Raw genomic sequence first — 18058 nt, 5'->3', positions numbered from 1 at the left:
TTACAGTGAAATATTTTGAACTAAAAAATTACTTCTACTAGCTATTTTCTATAAATGAACCAAAACTCATTACTCAGAAATGAAATGCTTGCAGAAAGAAAGAAAGAAAGCTTGCAGAAATGCAACGTTTCTTCAAACTGCAAAAAGAAAGCTTGCAGAAATGAAACGCTTTCTTCTCTACAAACGCTTTTTTGCAAAAAGCACTGTTGTTGCAGAAATACAACGTTTCTTGAAACTACATAAATAAAGCTTGCAGAAAGAAAGCTTGGCTTGTAGAAAGGCAACATTTCTTCAAACTGCATTCTAAAATGCATGCAGTTTCTAATATGCATTCTAAAATGCATGCAGTTTCTAAACTGCATTCTTCAAACTGTGCAGTTTCTAATATGCAGAGAAAGCTTGCAATTTCTCCATTCTAAAATGCATACAATATTTCTTCTTTCTAAAATGCATATAGTATTTGCAGAAAGAAAGCTAAAATGAAACGTTTAGAATATGAGCAATTTCTCATCAATTACTGAATCGAGATGCTCCTTAGTGTACTGATCTCGACTGTCCTGTATCCCCTACAAAAGTAGCAATAATATGTTTCAAGTCCATACATGAGCATTACTGTATTTCCAAGTGATTGCAACTATGATCTCCCAAATCTGTAAAAACATGGACGACAACAAGCATTGAAGAACCACCTCCGTCGCACCGGGAGGCGAAGAGGTTCATCATACCTGCCAGAACATAGAGAAATAATATCGTAAATATCACAAATTCCAAATAACTAGAGGGAAAGAGTAAAAAGGAAAATCCAAGAAGTTTAATATCCAATACCATGTGGAACATGTAGCTGTAGAGTTCTGGGGAAAAGGAAAAGTGGCTTCAGTCACCTAGCTTTAGAGTTAAAAAACAGTCCTGAAGACCATGCCGCAAGTCTCTAACCTTTGCAATTTGTAGTGCAAGAAATGACATCCATACAAACACAAGCAGGCCGAGCTCCTTCCAGTATATATTTTAAAGAAGTGGAACCTGCATTTAGAGACATGAAGTCCAGTAAGTTAGAGTTAGCAAATTTGGAAGATGGAAGCATGGATTTCACAAATGTGCTGACATACTGCCTCCAGTTCTGTTGTCACTGCTGCACCTTTTTGTTCAGTGTTAGTAGGAGTCATAGGAAGAGGTGCATACTCGATGTCTTCCCGCTCTTCAACAAAGATGATTTTCATATTGAGCAACCTGCCTTCAAAACCAAAGAACATTGTATCAACATTTATGTATCCTTACCCCATTGGGTACCAAGCGTTTAGCAGCCTCCTGAAATAATCAACAAACAGATGAGAGTTAATGAGTTGCACAATATTGATTGAGAATTAAAAGGATCTTACCCTTTTAAGAATTGTCTCCAGTTTCCATGTGTCAACACCTTTCATGAAAGCCTTGGTCGAGGTCCCTAAATTGTTCTAGCCAAAGGACATCAGGAATGACCTTTCATCTTTAACTGAAGAGAATGATCATCCACATTGAATGATAAATTACCGATAAATAGGACAATTAGGAGGACGGTGACCATCCAATCAGGAAAGACACCATTAAAAATGACGCCGATGCTGATCCCTAGCATAAGCATGGGTTGAATGAGCAAAGCTAGATCATAGTCAATGACGGCCATATGTAAAGATGGATGCCTCAACTTAAGGTTGTAGTAAACAGTAGAACCAGCTGCACCCATAATCATGCCTGCCCATGAACATTAAGATTTCATTACTCAAGAATGAGTTCATCTTGTCACGTAACCATACAAAAACTTGGCCTCAGTGGCATAAAAAACACACGCCACAAAAACACATCGATTAACAATGAAACAAAAGGAATGCATAGAAATCCAAAATACATGAATTTAGGGGGTAAATTTTCTTACACTTTGAGATTGCTGTAGTAGACTTGGGATCAAAACCAACGATGAGAGCGAGCATGGGCATGAAAATTCCACCCCCACCAACTCCCCCGACACTACCAAATGCTGCTCCAAAGAACCCAATCATGGAACCTACCACAATTTTCCACCCGAATTCCATGGGCTATCGCCAAAAAGTGAGGGAAAAAGCCTTCATTAATCACAAAACCTGATCGATCTCATGCGAACAACCAACCAGAGAAAGAATGCAGAAAGTTTACCGGCCAAACAGGTTTGTAAGAATTTTTATCAATCTGCCATAGAAAAAGAAGCGAGTTTGCAATATAATTAGATTCAATATCCTCTTCCTGAACAGTATGCTTTGTCCCCCTCAACCCCTCAATTCTAATGCTCCGCTCCGACGACACCACCGCTAATGATACCAAGAGGCAAACTAATCCAAGCACGGCCTCCGACCCCAACTTTCCCATCCATTTCCATTCCATCTGCACGGTTCCTCACCTTTGCTCGTTCGTCGTGAGCTTTGGCTACGAACGCAACGAAAGATCCTAGCTTTCGCTTTCTTGGCAGGTTATATCAAATGCCTAAATAAAAACATCAACGTTATGGGATTGCGACCAATTTCGACCCTTCCATAATAGCAAATCGCCGAGCAAGGAACAGAATAAGGAACTCAGCCAGAAAGGGAGGATAATTAAGAAGATGGCAGAGGCCAGGCGACACCCTCGGGGAGCGAGCAGAGAGGTTTAAATAATTAAAGTAGTTTCTTGAATATGAAATCAGCAAAACCAATGGAAAACCTAAAGAAATGAAAGTTTGAGACGTACCATCTCCGATTCTTGCGGGCGACGTCCTGGACCTTGCGCTTCTTCTTCTCCACAGTGTTCTCGAACCACCTCCGTATCTTGCACTCCTGGAGCACCCCCGCCTTCATCACCTCCCTCGTGAACCTCCACAGCAGTGACTCATCCGGCTTGTCGTCGGGGATCACCACATGTGCATTGTAGTTCCCGCCCTTGGCGTAGAGAACGTTCTCCCAGGCCAAAGCAGGGAAGCATATTCCGACGATTGCAGCCTCTCCCGTCGACGAGGGCCGAACGTGGGCGGCGCTGTTGATGGGGCGTGGGAGGAAGCCAACATCTGATTGGATCGAACGCAAAGGAAGGAGAGAAGAGAGGAGAGGAGGCTGAGGGGAAGGGTTTTTCTTGGTGGAAAGTGGAAGCGGCGGCAGGGAAGAGAGGAGGCCTCAACACCGGGATCTGCCGTGGTCGATCGCCTCAGCACCAGGATCTGCCGCTTGACGAAGGTGTGGTCTTGACGGAGAGGAGTTCGGAGGAGTGGTTCGCGGAGAGGGGTTCGCTAGAGAGGGGTGCCGGAAAGGAGTTGGATGGAGAAGGCCGCGTGAGATGAGGAGTTGGGAGAAGGGGTCGGGATAAAAACGATCGAAAGATAGGAGTTGGGAGAAGGGTTCGGGTTTTCTACTCCTTACCTAGATCTAACGGTTTGTATTAATCAAGATTTAGATGAGAACTTAACAATAGACAATACTTTTTAAAAAACGTTGTCGTAGACACTAAAAAAAAGTCTAATAGACAACGCTTTTTACGAAGCGTTGTCTTTGACCCGTAAAAATCACTAATAGACAACGGTTTTTAAAAAAGCGTTGTCTATTAATAAGAAAATAATGAAATAAACAACGCTTTTCACTAAAAGCGTTGTTAAAAAAAAATAGACAACACTTTTTATAAAAAGCATTGTCGTTTAAGTGTTGTAGAATCCCAATTTTCTTGTAGTGAGTATAATTGCTATAAAAAAAATTTAGTTACTGACAATAAAAGAATAAGAAGATGTTTGTCAATTGTTGAAGCAGCGGTTAGATGTTGAATCGTTTCAGAGTAGCGCATAGGAGCTCTAAATTGTTGTTGAAGTGCTTGGTCGAGACCCCCTTTTATAGCCAAGTTGAGCCTAATCCAGATCCACTAATCTCGGGATTAGGTTTGACTCGACGTTGATCAGTCGACTGATCCTCTTGATTGGTCGACTGATCCCCCTGATTGGTCTACTGATCTCGCTTGAATCTGCCCAGCTTCCCATACAAATGCTGCCACTTCAGATAAAGTCTTCGTTTAGTTGAGCGATCCCGCCGTTCGATCGACCAAACCTTTGACGCTCCTTAGCTTATCTGGTCCGATCAACTCGGTCTTAAGTTTACCCATCGTTCGGTCTACTGAACCAGAGGTTCGATCGACTGATCCCTCAGTCTACACTTTATCGCGAGCTAAAATATGATCTTCTAGCTTGGTGGTTCGATTGACCAATCTGGACATTCGATCGACCAAACAAGGCACAATCCGAACCTATAAAATTGTTAGTTTCATGTAAAATAGAGTTAGAATAATAGGCAAGCAATACATAAAAAGTAACTTTGATAGTCTCTGGACTGTTCGGTCCTGACTTTGAGTTTTATTGAAATTCTAAGTCGGACAGACACCTACTGTTCCCTCTTCGAAAAACGATTCCTCACCTACTCCTCTAAAGAGAAATTACCTTTTGCCAGATTGGTCCTCTAGACCGTCTAGACTTTTGCTCAGTGTTCGAGACTTCAGGACTTCATGTTGAACGTCTGCTCCACGACTCGTCCAGTCTTACCTGGTGTCCGTGATCCCTAGGATTTTTACCAAGAGTCCTCAACTCTAGGATTTCGCCCACAGTCCTTGACCCACCAAGACTTCGCCCAGTCCCCCAGACCAGGACTTCGTTGCCTAACCGTAGCTAGCACTTTCCAACTGCCTAACCGTAGCTAAGACTTTCCTTTGCCTAAAATCACTTAGAACTTTTTTGCACACTTAGTTCAACTTATTAGACAACAAGACAGCTTAACTTTGAATCACTTTGCCATTATCAAAACATAGGTTTGATCATTTGGTGCTCCTTGCACCAATACATAAATAGGAAAGTGACTGATTAGAATGAATAGATTATAGTTAAAAAGAAAGATTAATATTGATTTACATCTTTGACATTTATTCACTATCAACCAATTACATTTTTTGTTGAGTACTTAAAATATGATTATGAATAATTGTATTGATTAGAGATGTGGAATATGTTCTCGACATAATAATTATTATAAGGGATTGAAGATATTTATATTGATGTAATGATTAATCTAGGGTAAAGGCAAGTTTTTGATGTCTCAAATTCATTTTATAGAGCAGTAAAGTTAAGTGTAACAATTTTCTTAGCAGTAATTACTCATTGTGTTTGCTATTGCACGAACCATTTTCCCTGAAGTATGAATTGAATGTTCTTTCATAGTCTTCGTTGTTGGGGTTGCAATGTTATAAATATAGTCCCACATTAAAAACACATAGGAAAGATCATAAATTTATAAGAAAAAGATATCTCTATTGGTACGAGACCTTTTGGATAGAGTTCAAAGGCAAACCATGAGGGATTAGGTCCAAAGTGGATAATATCATACCATTATGGAGATATCTAAATTCTTTTGGTCCTGACAATTGGTATCAGAGATCAAATTGCTAGAAGGTCTAATCACCGACTGTGCACAAGAGATATGGTCTAATCGAGCTATGTGAGTAAAATATTAACTTTGAACAAAGAAAGTGGGAGCTCTCATGTCTAGATCAAGAGGACCCGACACCAGACAAGAAGTCCCAATTGCGACTAAGCAAGGAAGTCCTAGTAGGTCGATTGGATCTAAGGGCAGAAAGTTCTAGTTGTGCCTAGGCAAGGAAGTCCTAGAAGAAGTCCTAGTTACGGTTAGACAAGGAAGACCTAGTATATCGGTTGGACTGAGGGGCAGAAAGACCTGGTGGGTTGAGAATCGGATGCCAAACGGATAGACTTTCCTCTTGAGGGGAACCCTATAATCCTTCGTTTAGGGGGGATTGTTGGGATTGTAAGTCCCACATTGAAAATATTTAGGAAAGATCATGAGTTTATAAGAAAAAGATATCTCCATTAGTATGAAGTCTTTTGGGTAGAGCCCAAAAGTAAAACCATGAGGGCTTAGGCCCAAAGTGAATAATATCATACATTGTGGAAATATCTAAAGTCTTTTAGTCCTAACATTTGGAGGTCAGTTATATGGATTATTTTATACCATTGAGCTCTATTTCCTACTATATCATCATCTATAATTAAATAAATTTTATTTTATTTTATTGTTACTAATCAAGTCTTTTTTTGTGTTTCTCTTTCTCGTTTGATATACATATTTGTCATAGTTTCAAATCGCCTAACTGGAGTATTTATTAATCGTCTAAGTACATGTCTATAACATCTTAAATGTGTCTCTCAGAGTATTACTACGATAGTAATATAAGGCAATTACAATCTTTTACGGCATGTAAGTAAAGCATATAATATCCAAGTTATAAAAGGATCAAAAGAGGAGTAAAGCATATAACATCCAAGTTATAAAAGGATCAGAAGAGGAAGAACGTAAGTAAAACATCTGACATCCAAGTTATAAAAGGATCAAAAGAGCAAGAACGTAATGTGTGATTCAAAATCAGGATTTGATTTATGAAAGCTTGAAGGACTATTCGGTTCATTTGTGATTGATCTTCAGTCAATAAAGCACGAAGAATATAATCTACCGGCTGTCATGTACGGGTTTACATTTGATTTCGTTTTATTCTTTAGAACATGCTACGTATGTTTTTAAATCATGAAAATAATATTTTTTTTCATTAATAGAGTTTTAAAAATGAGTAAACATTAAAGTGTTTTTTAAAATCATGAAAATAATATATTTTTTCATTAATAGAGTTTTAAAAATGGGTAAAAATTAGAAGGTGTTTTTTTAACCATGAAAATAATATATTTTTTCATTTATTGTCATCAAAACAATCAAAACGACGTATCATTTCATCTCAATTTATTTTTACGATTGATCAAATACAATATTTATATTATAGAACTATAATCGTTAAAATATAATATTATTAGTATTGATTCCATATTAAAATGTCCACGTCTTAGCTACTATGATTCTTGTAACTAATATTAAGGATATTTTTTAAAATATAAATGTGCTAAAATGGGCTGAAATGTTATTTTGATAATAATAAAAAGCATCTTTTAAGTATTCCAATAAAAAAGGAAAGTTTTTTTTTTTATTTTCTTAAAAATAAATATGCTAATTGCTTATTGTACTTAAAAAATATTTTCTAAAACAGCCTTATTTGTGATTAAATAAATAACTCTGGATATAATTCCTTTGATATTTCAGGCCTTATCCATTTCGCCAATAAACTACCAGATACTGTCAGAGCGCATAGTAATTACTAAATGAATGAATGAATGTGAAGTTGAGTGGGTTCCACCTCGTTATTATCTTTTAAATTTCCAGATTTTCACACACTAAAAAAGGGATTTTTTTTTTATCTAAAGCCAAATTTAGATATATATATTTTTATTACTAGATGGCCCACTAACGAATTTATGTAGTGTTTTAGTGTGCTAGAAGTGGCCCATTTAGTATCACGGTGGCGAACCTGTAAATATGAAGTTTCTACAGGGACTAAATTTACGGGATCCCAATTGAAAGGGGAGCGAGCTGCCTCGTCGTGCATTTTGATTCCGATCAAGTCGGAGTTGCTTTTCGTTGTGTGTGTATTTTGTTCGTGCTGCTCCGCTCGTCGCCGTCGTCCTCCGTGTTCTTTTCCGTGATCACCTCGAGGCTCGTAGGAGATGTGGCGTCGCTTCCTGCCGCGGAGCTCCTTCTTCTCAAAGAAGGCGTCGTCGTCGATCGGGGCGACGCCCAGATTCCTCTCCACCAACTCGGTACTCCTCTCTCGATCTGCGATCCTTTTGATGCCATTTTGGTTCTGATACCGGATCTCAGCTTGACAAAGGAGCCTGGTGTTTTTAGGCCATCCGCTTTGCATGGCTCGTCCTCGCATTTGATGGCGGAGGGAAGAAAAAAAATGTCACTATTGCTATGCTTTTCTTATTCGATCTATGCTCACCGATCCAGTATTAGACGCCGCAATTTGCCACTTTGTGCCACTGATTAGGGATCTGTTCATGTATTTTGATCCAATTTTATGTAATTTTTGATAAAATAATTTTACAGTATATTTCTCCGAAGCTTTATTTTAATCATTTTTTGCCTTTACATTCAAGCTCTGTCCGTTAATCTTGTTAACTGGTTTTCCTATCACCAATATTTGTTAACAATTTATGAGATTGATATTCATTTTCATAGTAATACTGAACGGTTGCCTTTTGATGAAAGGTTGGGAGTTCTTCATACACTATCGTAGATCACACATATGATGCAGTCGTTGTGGGTGCTGGAGGTGCTGGCCTAAGAGCAGCCATTGGACTCTCAGAGCATGGCTTTAACACAGCTTGCATTACGAAGCTCTTTCCAACTCGTTCTCATACAGTTGCCGCACAGGTGCTTAAAGCTAGTACTTCATCCTATGTTTCTTAATTTGTAAATCAGAATTTATCCACTATGTTCAATCTTACATGTTGTTCCATTTTATGCATGTATTTGTAGTTATACGGATGGAATAACTACAATCAAATCCTTGCTAAATTGCTCCAGCATATCTTAATATCATTGGTTTGGTGAGCCATTAGGTCCTTGTTAGTAAGTTACATTGCCAATTTGTAAGATGGTAAGAGGGATTGCGACAATATAAGTGAATTAGCTAAATATGTAGGTGCAGGTCCGACACAACATTTTTTTTTAGCTTATCAAAGGAACTAATTATGTGGTTTGAGATTATATGATTTATTTGCTTCTGAAGTTATTTCCGTTATCAAATGCAACAATTCCTGTGTAATCCATTTTGCCGGCTTTGGACAAACTAAAACAATTTTGAGAGCTAATTATTTAATAGTTAAGAGAAACCAGTTCTTTTATCTATACCCCAAATCAGATGAGATTCCAAGTGTGAAGGCATCATCCTTATTATTTTTCTAATAGGATTGGTTGCTTGTACTTGAATATGGGTTTTTAATCAGATTTACTCTCGCTATTAGTTTGGAGAATAAACTGAATCATGGCGATAAATCATATACAGGGTGGTATAAATGCAGCTTTGGGTAATATGTCCGAAGATGATTGGAGGTGGCATATGTATGATACTGTCAAAGGAAGTGACTGGCTAGGTAACTAACTTGCTAGAGCGATCTTTCTATTTTATTTAATCTCATAGCATGTGCTGATATTTTCCAAATTTTCTACTTTGCTTTGGCAGAGTAAATAGAAAATAATAAATCTTTATTTCTAGATGAGTCCAGACTTTTTTTTATCTTTAGTGTAATTTGGTGGATAGTGAGATGCTATCACTCTTTTGTCTTTTGGCTCGCTCACTCCTACATCTCTGTGCCATCCTGATGTGTTGCTTGTTGACTTCTGTCAGGCGATCAAGATGCCATTCAGTATATGTGTAGAGAAGCACCAAAGGCAGTAATTGAATTGGAAAATTATGGATTACCTTTCTCTCGGACAGAAGATGGGAAAATCTATCAACGGGCTTTTGGAGGTCAAAGTTTGAATTTTGGAAAAGGTTTGTAACTTAACTCACATGATCATGGTGAAAAGTTCTGCAGATTTCTAGTGTCTAATGACTAATATACCATTTCAATTGGTTGACATATCAATAGGTGGTCAGGCATATCGTTGCGCATGTGCTGCTGATCGAACTGGTCATGCCCTGTTGCACACACTATATGGTCAAGCAATGAAGCATAATACTCAGTTTTTTGTTGAATACTTTGCTCTGGATCTTATCATGGGCAAGGATGGTAAGTATATTTTTTTAATCTTTTTTTTGAGATTCTTATAAAATAAATTAATTTGGATATTTTCATTTTTAGTTCTTTACAATTAGCAGACATTTTCCATGCTCTGTTTGTACTTTTGTTTGGGAACTTTAGTTAACATTAATTTTGGTTATTGATTGATTTCTTTATGTAAGGAGATATTATAAAACTCATAGAAATCTTATATTTTTTCATTTATTGTTTACTCCTGAGCATGTTAACTGGTGTACTTTTAATTGAAGTTTATGCACAAAGGCCAGAAAGATGAAATTATGAAGGAAAAGGAATGCATATTAATGCAGGTCTGAATTCTGCCTTAAAACTGTGATGAACTGTAGTGTATGGCTCCTCCTGTACATTCTTATATTTTTTCTAAATTTGTGTTTGGAATACAACATACTGGGCATAAAGTCCCAGCTATTTGGGTGTTATATAAAGATTTATAATGTAGTTTGGGATAATGAATTTTAAATAACCAAAGTAAGCAGAGCAGGAAGGAGATTGTAAAATTTTGAAAACTGGATGATTGAACTCTCTTTATTTTGGTCAACATGCAAACAACATCCATGGAAGATTTGGTCATTTGCTCTTAATGTCTTGATTATTTAAAATGGTCACTAAAACGCCAGAGTTTCTCATGCAATTTCTTTTTTGATAATGTATTAGAAGCAAGCCTTCATTTTGGTTAAGGCATATATTAAACCAAGGACCTTGGAAACAGCTCTTTTACCAACTTTGTAAGCTGCCTTCAAGTTTCTCATGCAAGCCAAGGACTAGTTAAAATTTCCTTTGCTAGTTAAAGGTCTAGTAGGACAAGTATTTTATGGCTTCAAGAAGAAATAGCAAACACAAGCAACAAAATTGATTGGGAATCATAATTCTGACCCCCTGCTGAATTTGGTATTGGATCTTATGGAGAATGGTTTCCATGTATATCTCTTCTAGTTTAATGTGTAGGAGCATTCCTAGTAATCTTGGTACCATTGGCTCATCCACTGGAATTTCTCTTGTCAAAGGAAATGTTACAATCAACAGCACAAAAGGATATCAATTTAAGGATTTAGCACAGGAGGAGGATTCAGTGAATTCCAGTTTCAAGCACAGGAGAGATGGAATATGGTGCTTGTGGCATAGAGTAATTAAGAATTGGTTCCTAGCTGTGTAAATGGAAAATGTTTAACTTTTCGGATAAGAGTTGTTGAAAGGTGAAGCGCCTTGGAAGTTCTCACTTGTGGTTTTTTTAGGATCCATGTCTGCATTTCAAATGATTAAGACTTTAGGTGACATTTGCTGTGGATGAGGATATGCAGAAAACTCATAGAGATGGATGGTCCCTTTTACATTCAGAACTAAGTACTAATTCTCAGGTCTTGGGAGAGGAATATGCATCTCTAGAAGACTTGTTTTAATGTATTCCTAATTGGGGTAAAATTTTAATCTACCTCTTATTTTGAGCTTTAAAATTATTAGCAGAGGGGTTAGTGGAATTAGGATTGAGTTCCTTGAAGAAAAGAATCAATTTTGCTTTTGTATATTTTGAAATTTTTGCTGATCTGAGAATCCTGATGATCTTGCTATCAGACTTAATGATGAAGGTTTGCGTCAAACTTCAGTATGATTAGAAGCCGATCCAGTGTAGTTTTTGTTTGCAAACACCGTTAGTCAAATACAAAAGCCTAATGTGGGAAGATCTAGGAAGAATAAAGGAAATGGGATTTTTGTGGTCAAGTGCTCAGCTGGTTGGATTTAGGGAGGCCGGCCCTTGATCATCTTATGTCTACGTTTGCTTGATGGGTTATTTTTTTCTGAATTGAATATGTTTTGAGGAGTTGCTTCTGCATTATTTTTCTCAGGAGTGTGTTTGACTGATGGTTGTGATGTCTTGTGTCATAGAGATGCAATAGTGAACAAGTTATGCTTCATGTGTCATGACTGGTTATTGCTCACTATTTCTCAGACTTGGAACTTGAGTTTGAGCTACACTGTCTGAACAAAGCTAATTATTTCAGATTTGTAAATGTTGTTAGCATGTTGTTTATCTAGAATTTTAGCTTGGAGATAAGAGCATTTGCTGCTAATGTTTGCTGGGTGTTAGCTTCATTAAGGTGTAACTTGGAATGCTTCAACCTGATCCAGTTTCTGGAACATTTGTTGTTGCTATTGAATATGAACTTGTATCTCTACTTGAAGCAATAGTGTTGATAAAAAAAAGGGTAGCTCGGTGCACGAACTTTTATCATGCGGGGTCCTGGGGAAGGATCCATTGTACGCAACCTTGCCCTGCTTTTTGCAAGAGGTTGTTTCTAGGATTTGCAATAGTGTTGAAACAGTTGAAGAAAATAGCAAAAGTTTTGCTTGATGCAATTTTCTTTGGGATTTTTTTTGCCAGATTATACTTCACTCAGAATAATAGTTTTGCCAATTTTGTTTGGTTTTGAGGATGGAGTTAGGTTGTGAGTTTTATTTTGCGTTTGGATTTTTTTTTTTCTCTATAATGTATGGAGCTGAGATCTATTCATGTAAATATATTCTTCCATTAGTGCACTTTTCTATAGTCTTGTGCAAAAAAGGAAAAACTAGTTATTTGAAATTTAAAGAATAGAACAACTTTACTAGTGAATAATTGAAAATATGACTTGTTTTATAGATCTAAACAAATAGCGGAATCAAAATCTTAAACTCGTTGAACTCTTAAGGCTAGCAATTTTATCTGCAGCATCTTTAGTTAACTTGTGCCTACTTCACAGCATATGTAGTGCTAATTGCGCTTGACTTGATGCTCTCATATGCTTGCTAGGATTTTGTAATTAACTCTTGTCAAATTATTTTCAAATCTAGGAAGAAATTTTCTGGTGTAGGTTAGTTAACTATGAAAAATTTCAGTTGTAGATTAATGATATCTACATGGACTGATTTTGATATTTGGTTCTACTGACTCAATCTGATGTAAAATTGACCTGGTTGCTTTAACTCATGAGCATAACAATCTACTTTTCTTAGGTATTGTTATCTGTAAATAGTGAGATATAGTTGTCTTGATGTACTTATCTGAAATCAGGGAACTCATGTATCAGTTTTTCTTTGGTTCATCAAATTGTCATTGTTGTTTACTATATATTCCTTTCTGATTGATCCCAAATGGTTAGGAGCCAAGGCTTGTTTGGCTTCTTGGTGTCATTATTATGTTCTTTTCTGATTCATGCAATTTATTAGATATGCAATTAATTCTTAGACATGTGGCTGTTATCAATGGTGCAGGGACTTGTCATGGAGTGATTGCTCTTAATATGGAGGATGGGACACTTCATCGCTTCCGTGCAGCAAACACCATTTTGGCCACTGGGGTACTCATAGTTGACTTTGTGCCCAAAATGCCATTTTCTTCTCACTGAATTCAATTATAAATTTCTTAACTCAGGGTTATGGTAGAACCTACTTCTCTGCAACATCAGCTCATACATGCACTGGAGATGGCAATGCCATGGTTGCACGAGCTGGTTTACCCCTTGAGGTTATTATGATGACTATTGTATTCTAGTACTATTCTATGTCTAGCACATCTGGTGCTTGTGCTTAATTTTTATCCTTCCTGTAGGATCTTGAGTTTGTCCAGTTCCATCCTACTGGCATATATGGTGCTGGTTGCTTAATTACTGAAGGTATTACACTGTTTTATCTCTTAATTTTAAGCAGTCCATGAGTCAAAATGCCCCAATTTTGATTCTCAACCTTCACTACACACTTAAAAGTGACTGTTTTCTTTTCAAATTTGACATTCAATGCATGTTAGAACTTTTTATCCATATTTCTTTGTGATTGTTTGATCATTTTAATTGCAAAATTTAGGATCTCGAGGAGAGGGTGGTATTCTTAGGAATAGTGAAGGTGAACGGTTTATGGAACGATATGCTCCTACTGCCAAGGATCTTGCATCACGTGATGTGGTTTCTAGATCTATGACAATGGAGATACGTGAAGGACGCGGTGTAGGTATGAACTGAATGATTGCTTGCTGGTTCATTTTTTTTTTTTTTGAATGCTGATTCTTATATGGACTCAAGCACATGTTATTGATATTTTGTTCTTTTGGACATACTTTAGGACCACTCAAGGATCACATTTACCTTCATTTAAATCATTTACCTCCGGATGTTCTCAAGGAAAGGCTTCCTGGCATATCTGAAACTGCTGCTATTTTTGCTGGTGTTGATGTCACTAAAGAGCCCATCCCTGTTTTGCCCACTGTGCACTATAATATGGGTGGAATACCGACAAACTACCATGGGGAGGTAATTTGGTAGTGGTTATGATACTGATTCTGAGAGTACCTCGAGCTCTCTATTGATTCATGTGATTGGTTCCTCAGGTAATTCATATAAAGGGTGATGATCCAGATGCAGTCATTCCTGGTCTGATGGCTGCTGGAGAGGCTGCTTGTGCATCTGTTCATGGAGCAAACAGGCTCGGTGCAAATTCACTCCTTGATATAGTGGTTTTTGGTAGAGCATGTGCAAACAGAGTCGCTGAAATCTGCAAAGCAGGTATTCTTTAAGCTCATCTCCATGTAAGCTAGAACTTAGTGAATGCCGCTTGCAAGTAGAATCATCCTATTGAATGGACAGGCCAGAAGCAGAAACCTCTCGAAAATGATGCTGGAGAAAGGACCATTGCTTGGTTGGATAAACTAAGGAATGCTAGTGGTTCATTGCCAACATCAAAAATACGTCTAAACATGCAACGGGTAATGCAGAATAATGCTGCTGTTTTCCGAACACAAGAAACGCTTGAAGAAGGTTATTTGTGTGCTATATAATAGTCAAATTCAACATAGTAATTTTTTTTTTATGTTTTGTTTGCCATTTGTGATGTATGTTACCTGAATTTCTTTTAGGTTGCCAATTGATCGACAAAACATGGGAAAGCTTTCATGACGTCAAAGTCAGTGATCGGAGTTTGATATGGTTGTTTTCTTGTGCTTCAAATTAGCAAGTTTTCAATGACCTTTCTGGTTCCTAATGCCTACTTGTGCCTGCAGGAACTCTGACTTAATTGAAACCATTGAGCTAGAAAATCTTTTGATTAATGCATCCATAACCATGCACTCGGCTGAGGCAAGAAAGGAAAGCCGAGGGGCTCATGCTCGTGAAGATTTCACTGTCAGATTCTCTATCTGCTGAATATTTTATTTCACTAATGTTCTAATTTCTTGATTGTAACATAGTGTGTTCTTGCAGAAAAGAGACGATGAGAACTGGATGAAACACACATTAGGGTGAGTATTCAAGCTCTTTCATGTTAATTGCTTCTCAAACTTCAAATATGATGTGCTATCTGAGCCCATTAAACATGTATATGCATAAACTTATGAGTTACCATTTGAGTGGGTGAGGAAACCAAGAACAAAACTCAGATTCCATCTGCCAAATTAAAAACTTTAACACGCTGTTTTCCCTAGTGGGGTGGAGAGGAAAGGAGAGAGGAGACATGAGTGGGAAAGAATCCTTTGAGATTGTATACCATTTGTTGAGTGAGGTGAAGTGAGTAAAAATTATAGGGAGGTGGATGAGGAAGTGGAGGTAGGATATCGTCTTCATAACCTTGGATGCTAGAAACCGTGAGGTTCCCTAGAACTTGCCCCACTGTGCGCTCGCAATGCTTGGATGGGAGGAAGATGAGGGTAAAGCTGGGATTCATCCCATTTTGGCTGCTATAGTGCTGCATCTGGCCTGTTTTGGTTGGAGAAACAGTACTCCACGGAGAGTGATTTCGATCCCTCCCTGTGGTGTTTCCGTTGGGATAAACAAAGTAGAGCTACTCATTATTGGAGCTCTCCCCTCTTCCCACACAGATTTTGCTGGAGTAAAAAACAGATGCTTAGAGCAATCCAACGAGCACTGTTATAAGAAAACAAACTAGACTGATTTTACCAACACGTCCGCAACTGTGTGTCAATCAGTTGGTTGATCAGCAATAACGACACCTGCATTACCTAAATTTCCAGTTTTTGCTAAACTTTACTCAATTGAATTGGCAAAACTTTGGAAAGAAGTTAGAAACTAAAATCTAAGATCAAGCACTCAGATCATTACCATAATGTCTCTCTTGGTACCTCGTGTATTTTATTATCTTGTATCCGGACTTCAGTAATGTTCTATCCACAAGATGCTTGATTGTATTGCCTCTTCTAGTCATTGGACTCTTTTAATGTGAACTATTTTCTACAAAATAACTCGAAGGAACCAATTAATCAGATCTTAGTTCATTTTGATCAATGCTAATCTTATTTCTTAATTTGACAGGTATTGGGAAAACGAAAAGGTGAGGTTGGCGTATAGGCCCGTCCACATGAACACCTTGGATGATCAAGTGGAGTCCTTCCCCCCAAAAGCACGCGTTTACTAAGCTTGAATGGAAATTTTCTAAAAGGCGAATAATTGGGTTTTAATAATGAAACAATCTCTGGAAAACAGTGTTAAATATATCAGTGGAAAATGCTGATATAATTTGCCTGATGTGACAGAGAAATCCTGAAATGCACGGAGGACTATAGCCGAGCTATCTCTATGCCTCAAATAAGGATGGACTTGTAATTTAACACAGTTTTGCTTCTCATTATGTTCTCCGAGCCTTGTATCATTTCTTGAACTGCATGAATTGTAAGATGGTCATAGGGTTTTGCTAGTGTAACAATGCACTTTTTTTTTCATTCTTGTTTTCTTGTTTCAAGATTGAGCTTGTTCTAAATTTCAATAGATTTTTAGGAGCAATTGCTTTTGGTTGAAGAAATTTGCACTCCATCTAATCATGTGGTTATATATATATATAATTACTAATATGGTAATGTTTAGTTAATTACTTTTAATTTACATTTTTTAAAAATAAATTAAAATAATTAAAAACAAAAATAACTGTTTATGAAATTATTCACCTGTAATAAATTTAAAAATGTTAGGCTTCCCATTACACGTCAAGAAAACCGACATAATTGGATTCTTTATGAGATTATGTAAAAAAACTTGTATCGCGCCAGGTAGGGATCGAACCTACGACTTTCTGCTTAGGAAACAGACGCTCTATCCACTGAGCTACAGGCGCTCTTGTTGTTGTAATGGCAAATGTTTTAATAACATATAATAAAATTATTAATTGAAATTTGAACCCCAATTTACCCAATTCATACTTTGATATGTTGGTTGCGACCCCTCCATCCATTCAGCTAATTAAATATTCTTAAGCTTTGTTTACCGAGGGTTATGGAGAAGAAGAGAGGAGACGCATCAATCTTAATTTAGAACATTTAAAATTATGGAATTTTTATGAGGCTTATCTAACTTTCAAATTTATGAAAGGATGCATTTGTTTTTCATTTTATCCCTTCCACCAACTACTATGGAGTTGTATTCAAACTTCAAAGAATAACACCACAGGTGCTGCTATATTTTATAAAATAATATCACTATGGGTGCTGATTTTAAAAAATTACCATCACTTTAGTGCTATCTAAATTTTAAACTCAATATCAATATAGTGTTAATTTTTAAAATCCAACACAACAGTAAGATTGATCTTTGAAATCTAACAATACAATAGTGTTCTTTAAATGTGGTTGGCTAGAGAAATAACACGAGAACAAATGCACGGAATGTGAAAGTCAGATGCGTCGTTTGTTAAATTTCATAATTTTAAATTGTCGATCTTAATTTATTGTACTAATTTAAAGTTTTTTTACCCTTTACCTTTTCACTTAATTTCTTTGCCTTTTCCCTGAATGGTAAATTAATGACCTTTTGCGTGGAGACGACGGAGCTAACGAGATTAATTTGGAGTGTTGGGTACATTGTAACTTAGTTGTTGGTTGACCTTTGATGTATTTATTTTTGTTATTAGTTGTATTGTTGTTGACTTCTTTTGTTAGTTAGTTGTATTCATTTGGATATGGAATATGTTTGGATATCATTGATGATAAATATGTTTGGTAAAATGTTATTATTGTTTTGTATTCATTTTTATAGTATCGTGTGTGTATTGTATATATTCTATGTGTGTGTGCATTGTATGAATATCAAAATGGAATAGTCCCATTAAAAAGTTTTAATTTTTACAATAAATTTTACAACAAATAAGGTTTTGTAGCAAATTTATCATAATTCACTTTTTTTATTGAAAATTTGCGACAAAACAAGAAATTCGTCACAAATTTGTGACAAATCTAGGTTTTCATCATAAAATTTGTGATGAATTATAAATTCATTGTAAATTTGCAACAAATATGGTGTTTCTTCGTAAATTTTAAAATTTCAATAGTTTTCCGATGAATTTGTCTATTGTCGCATATTTGAG

At 36.8% G+C, this 18058-nt stretch overlaps 1 protein-coding gene, 1 non-coding gene and 1 pseudogene across 2 annotated transcripts; 1 reads left to right on the top strand and 2 right to left on the bottom strand.

The window, feature by feature from the left end:
• Positions 1-719: 719 nt before the first annotated feature.
• LOC122050344 lies at positions 720-2391 on the bottom strand (annotated as a pseudogene).
• Positions 2392-7463: 5072 nt separating this feature from the next.
• On the top strand, positions 7464-16424 carry LOC122051726 (succinate dehydrogenase [ubiquinone] flavoprotein subunit, mitochondrial-like). The gene is made up of 16 exons (XM_042612977.1): positions 7464-7720; positions 8175-8339; positions 8974-9061; positions 9316-9462; positions 9560-9700; positions 12977-13062; positions 13137-13229; positions 13314-13377; positions 13565-13708; positions 13820-14007; positions 14085-14259; positions 14341-14511; positions 14610-14679; positions 14754-14874; positions 14953-14990; positions 16018-16424. Exons 1-16 carry the CDS (start codon positions 7628-7630, stop codon positions 16118-16120), a joined length of 1887 nt encoding a protein of 628 aa, XP_042468911.1. The 5' UTR covers positions 7464-7627; the 3' UTR covers positions 16121-16424.
• Positions 16425-16740: 316 nt separating this feature from the next.
• Positions 16741-16813, bottom strand: TRNAR-CCU. The gene has a single exon. It is a non-coding gene; the product is annotated as a tRNA-Arg (tRNA).
• Between the last annotated feature and the right edge of the window lie 1245 nt (positions 16814-18058).

This window comes from Zingiber officinale, chromosome 3A, assembly GCF_018446385.1.
Source record: "Zingiber officinale cultivar Zhangliang chromosome 3A, Zo_v1.1, whole genome shotgun sequence".
In the NCBI taxonomy this organism is placed as follows: Eukaryota; Viridiplantae; Streptophyta; class Magnoliopsida; order Zingiberales; family Zingiberaceae; genus Zingiber; species Zingiber officinale.
The sequence above is the reverse complement of the archived record's forward strand: the minus strand, read 5'-3'. Positions and strand labels throughout refer to the sequence as shown.

Bases quoted from the DNA above. Each gene is read 5' to 3' on its own strand.
- LOC122051726 (XM_042612977.1), top strand. From the start codon at position 7,628: ATGTGGCGTCGCTTCCTGCCGCGGAGCTCCTTCTTCTCAAAGAAGGCG. The intron at 7,721-8,174 runs GTACTCCTCTCT...TTTTGATGAAAG, and splicing joins GATTCCTCTCCACCAACTCG to GTTGGGAGTTCTTCATACAC. The intron at 9,463-9,559 runs GTTTGTAACTTA...ACATATCAATAG, and splicing joins AAGTTTGAATTTTGGAAAAG to GTGGTCAGGCATATCGTTGC.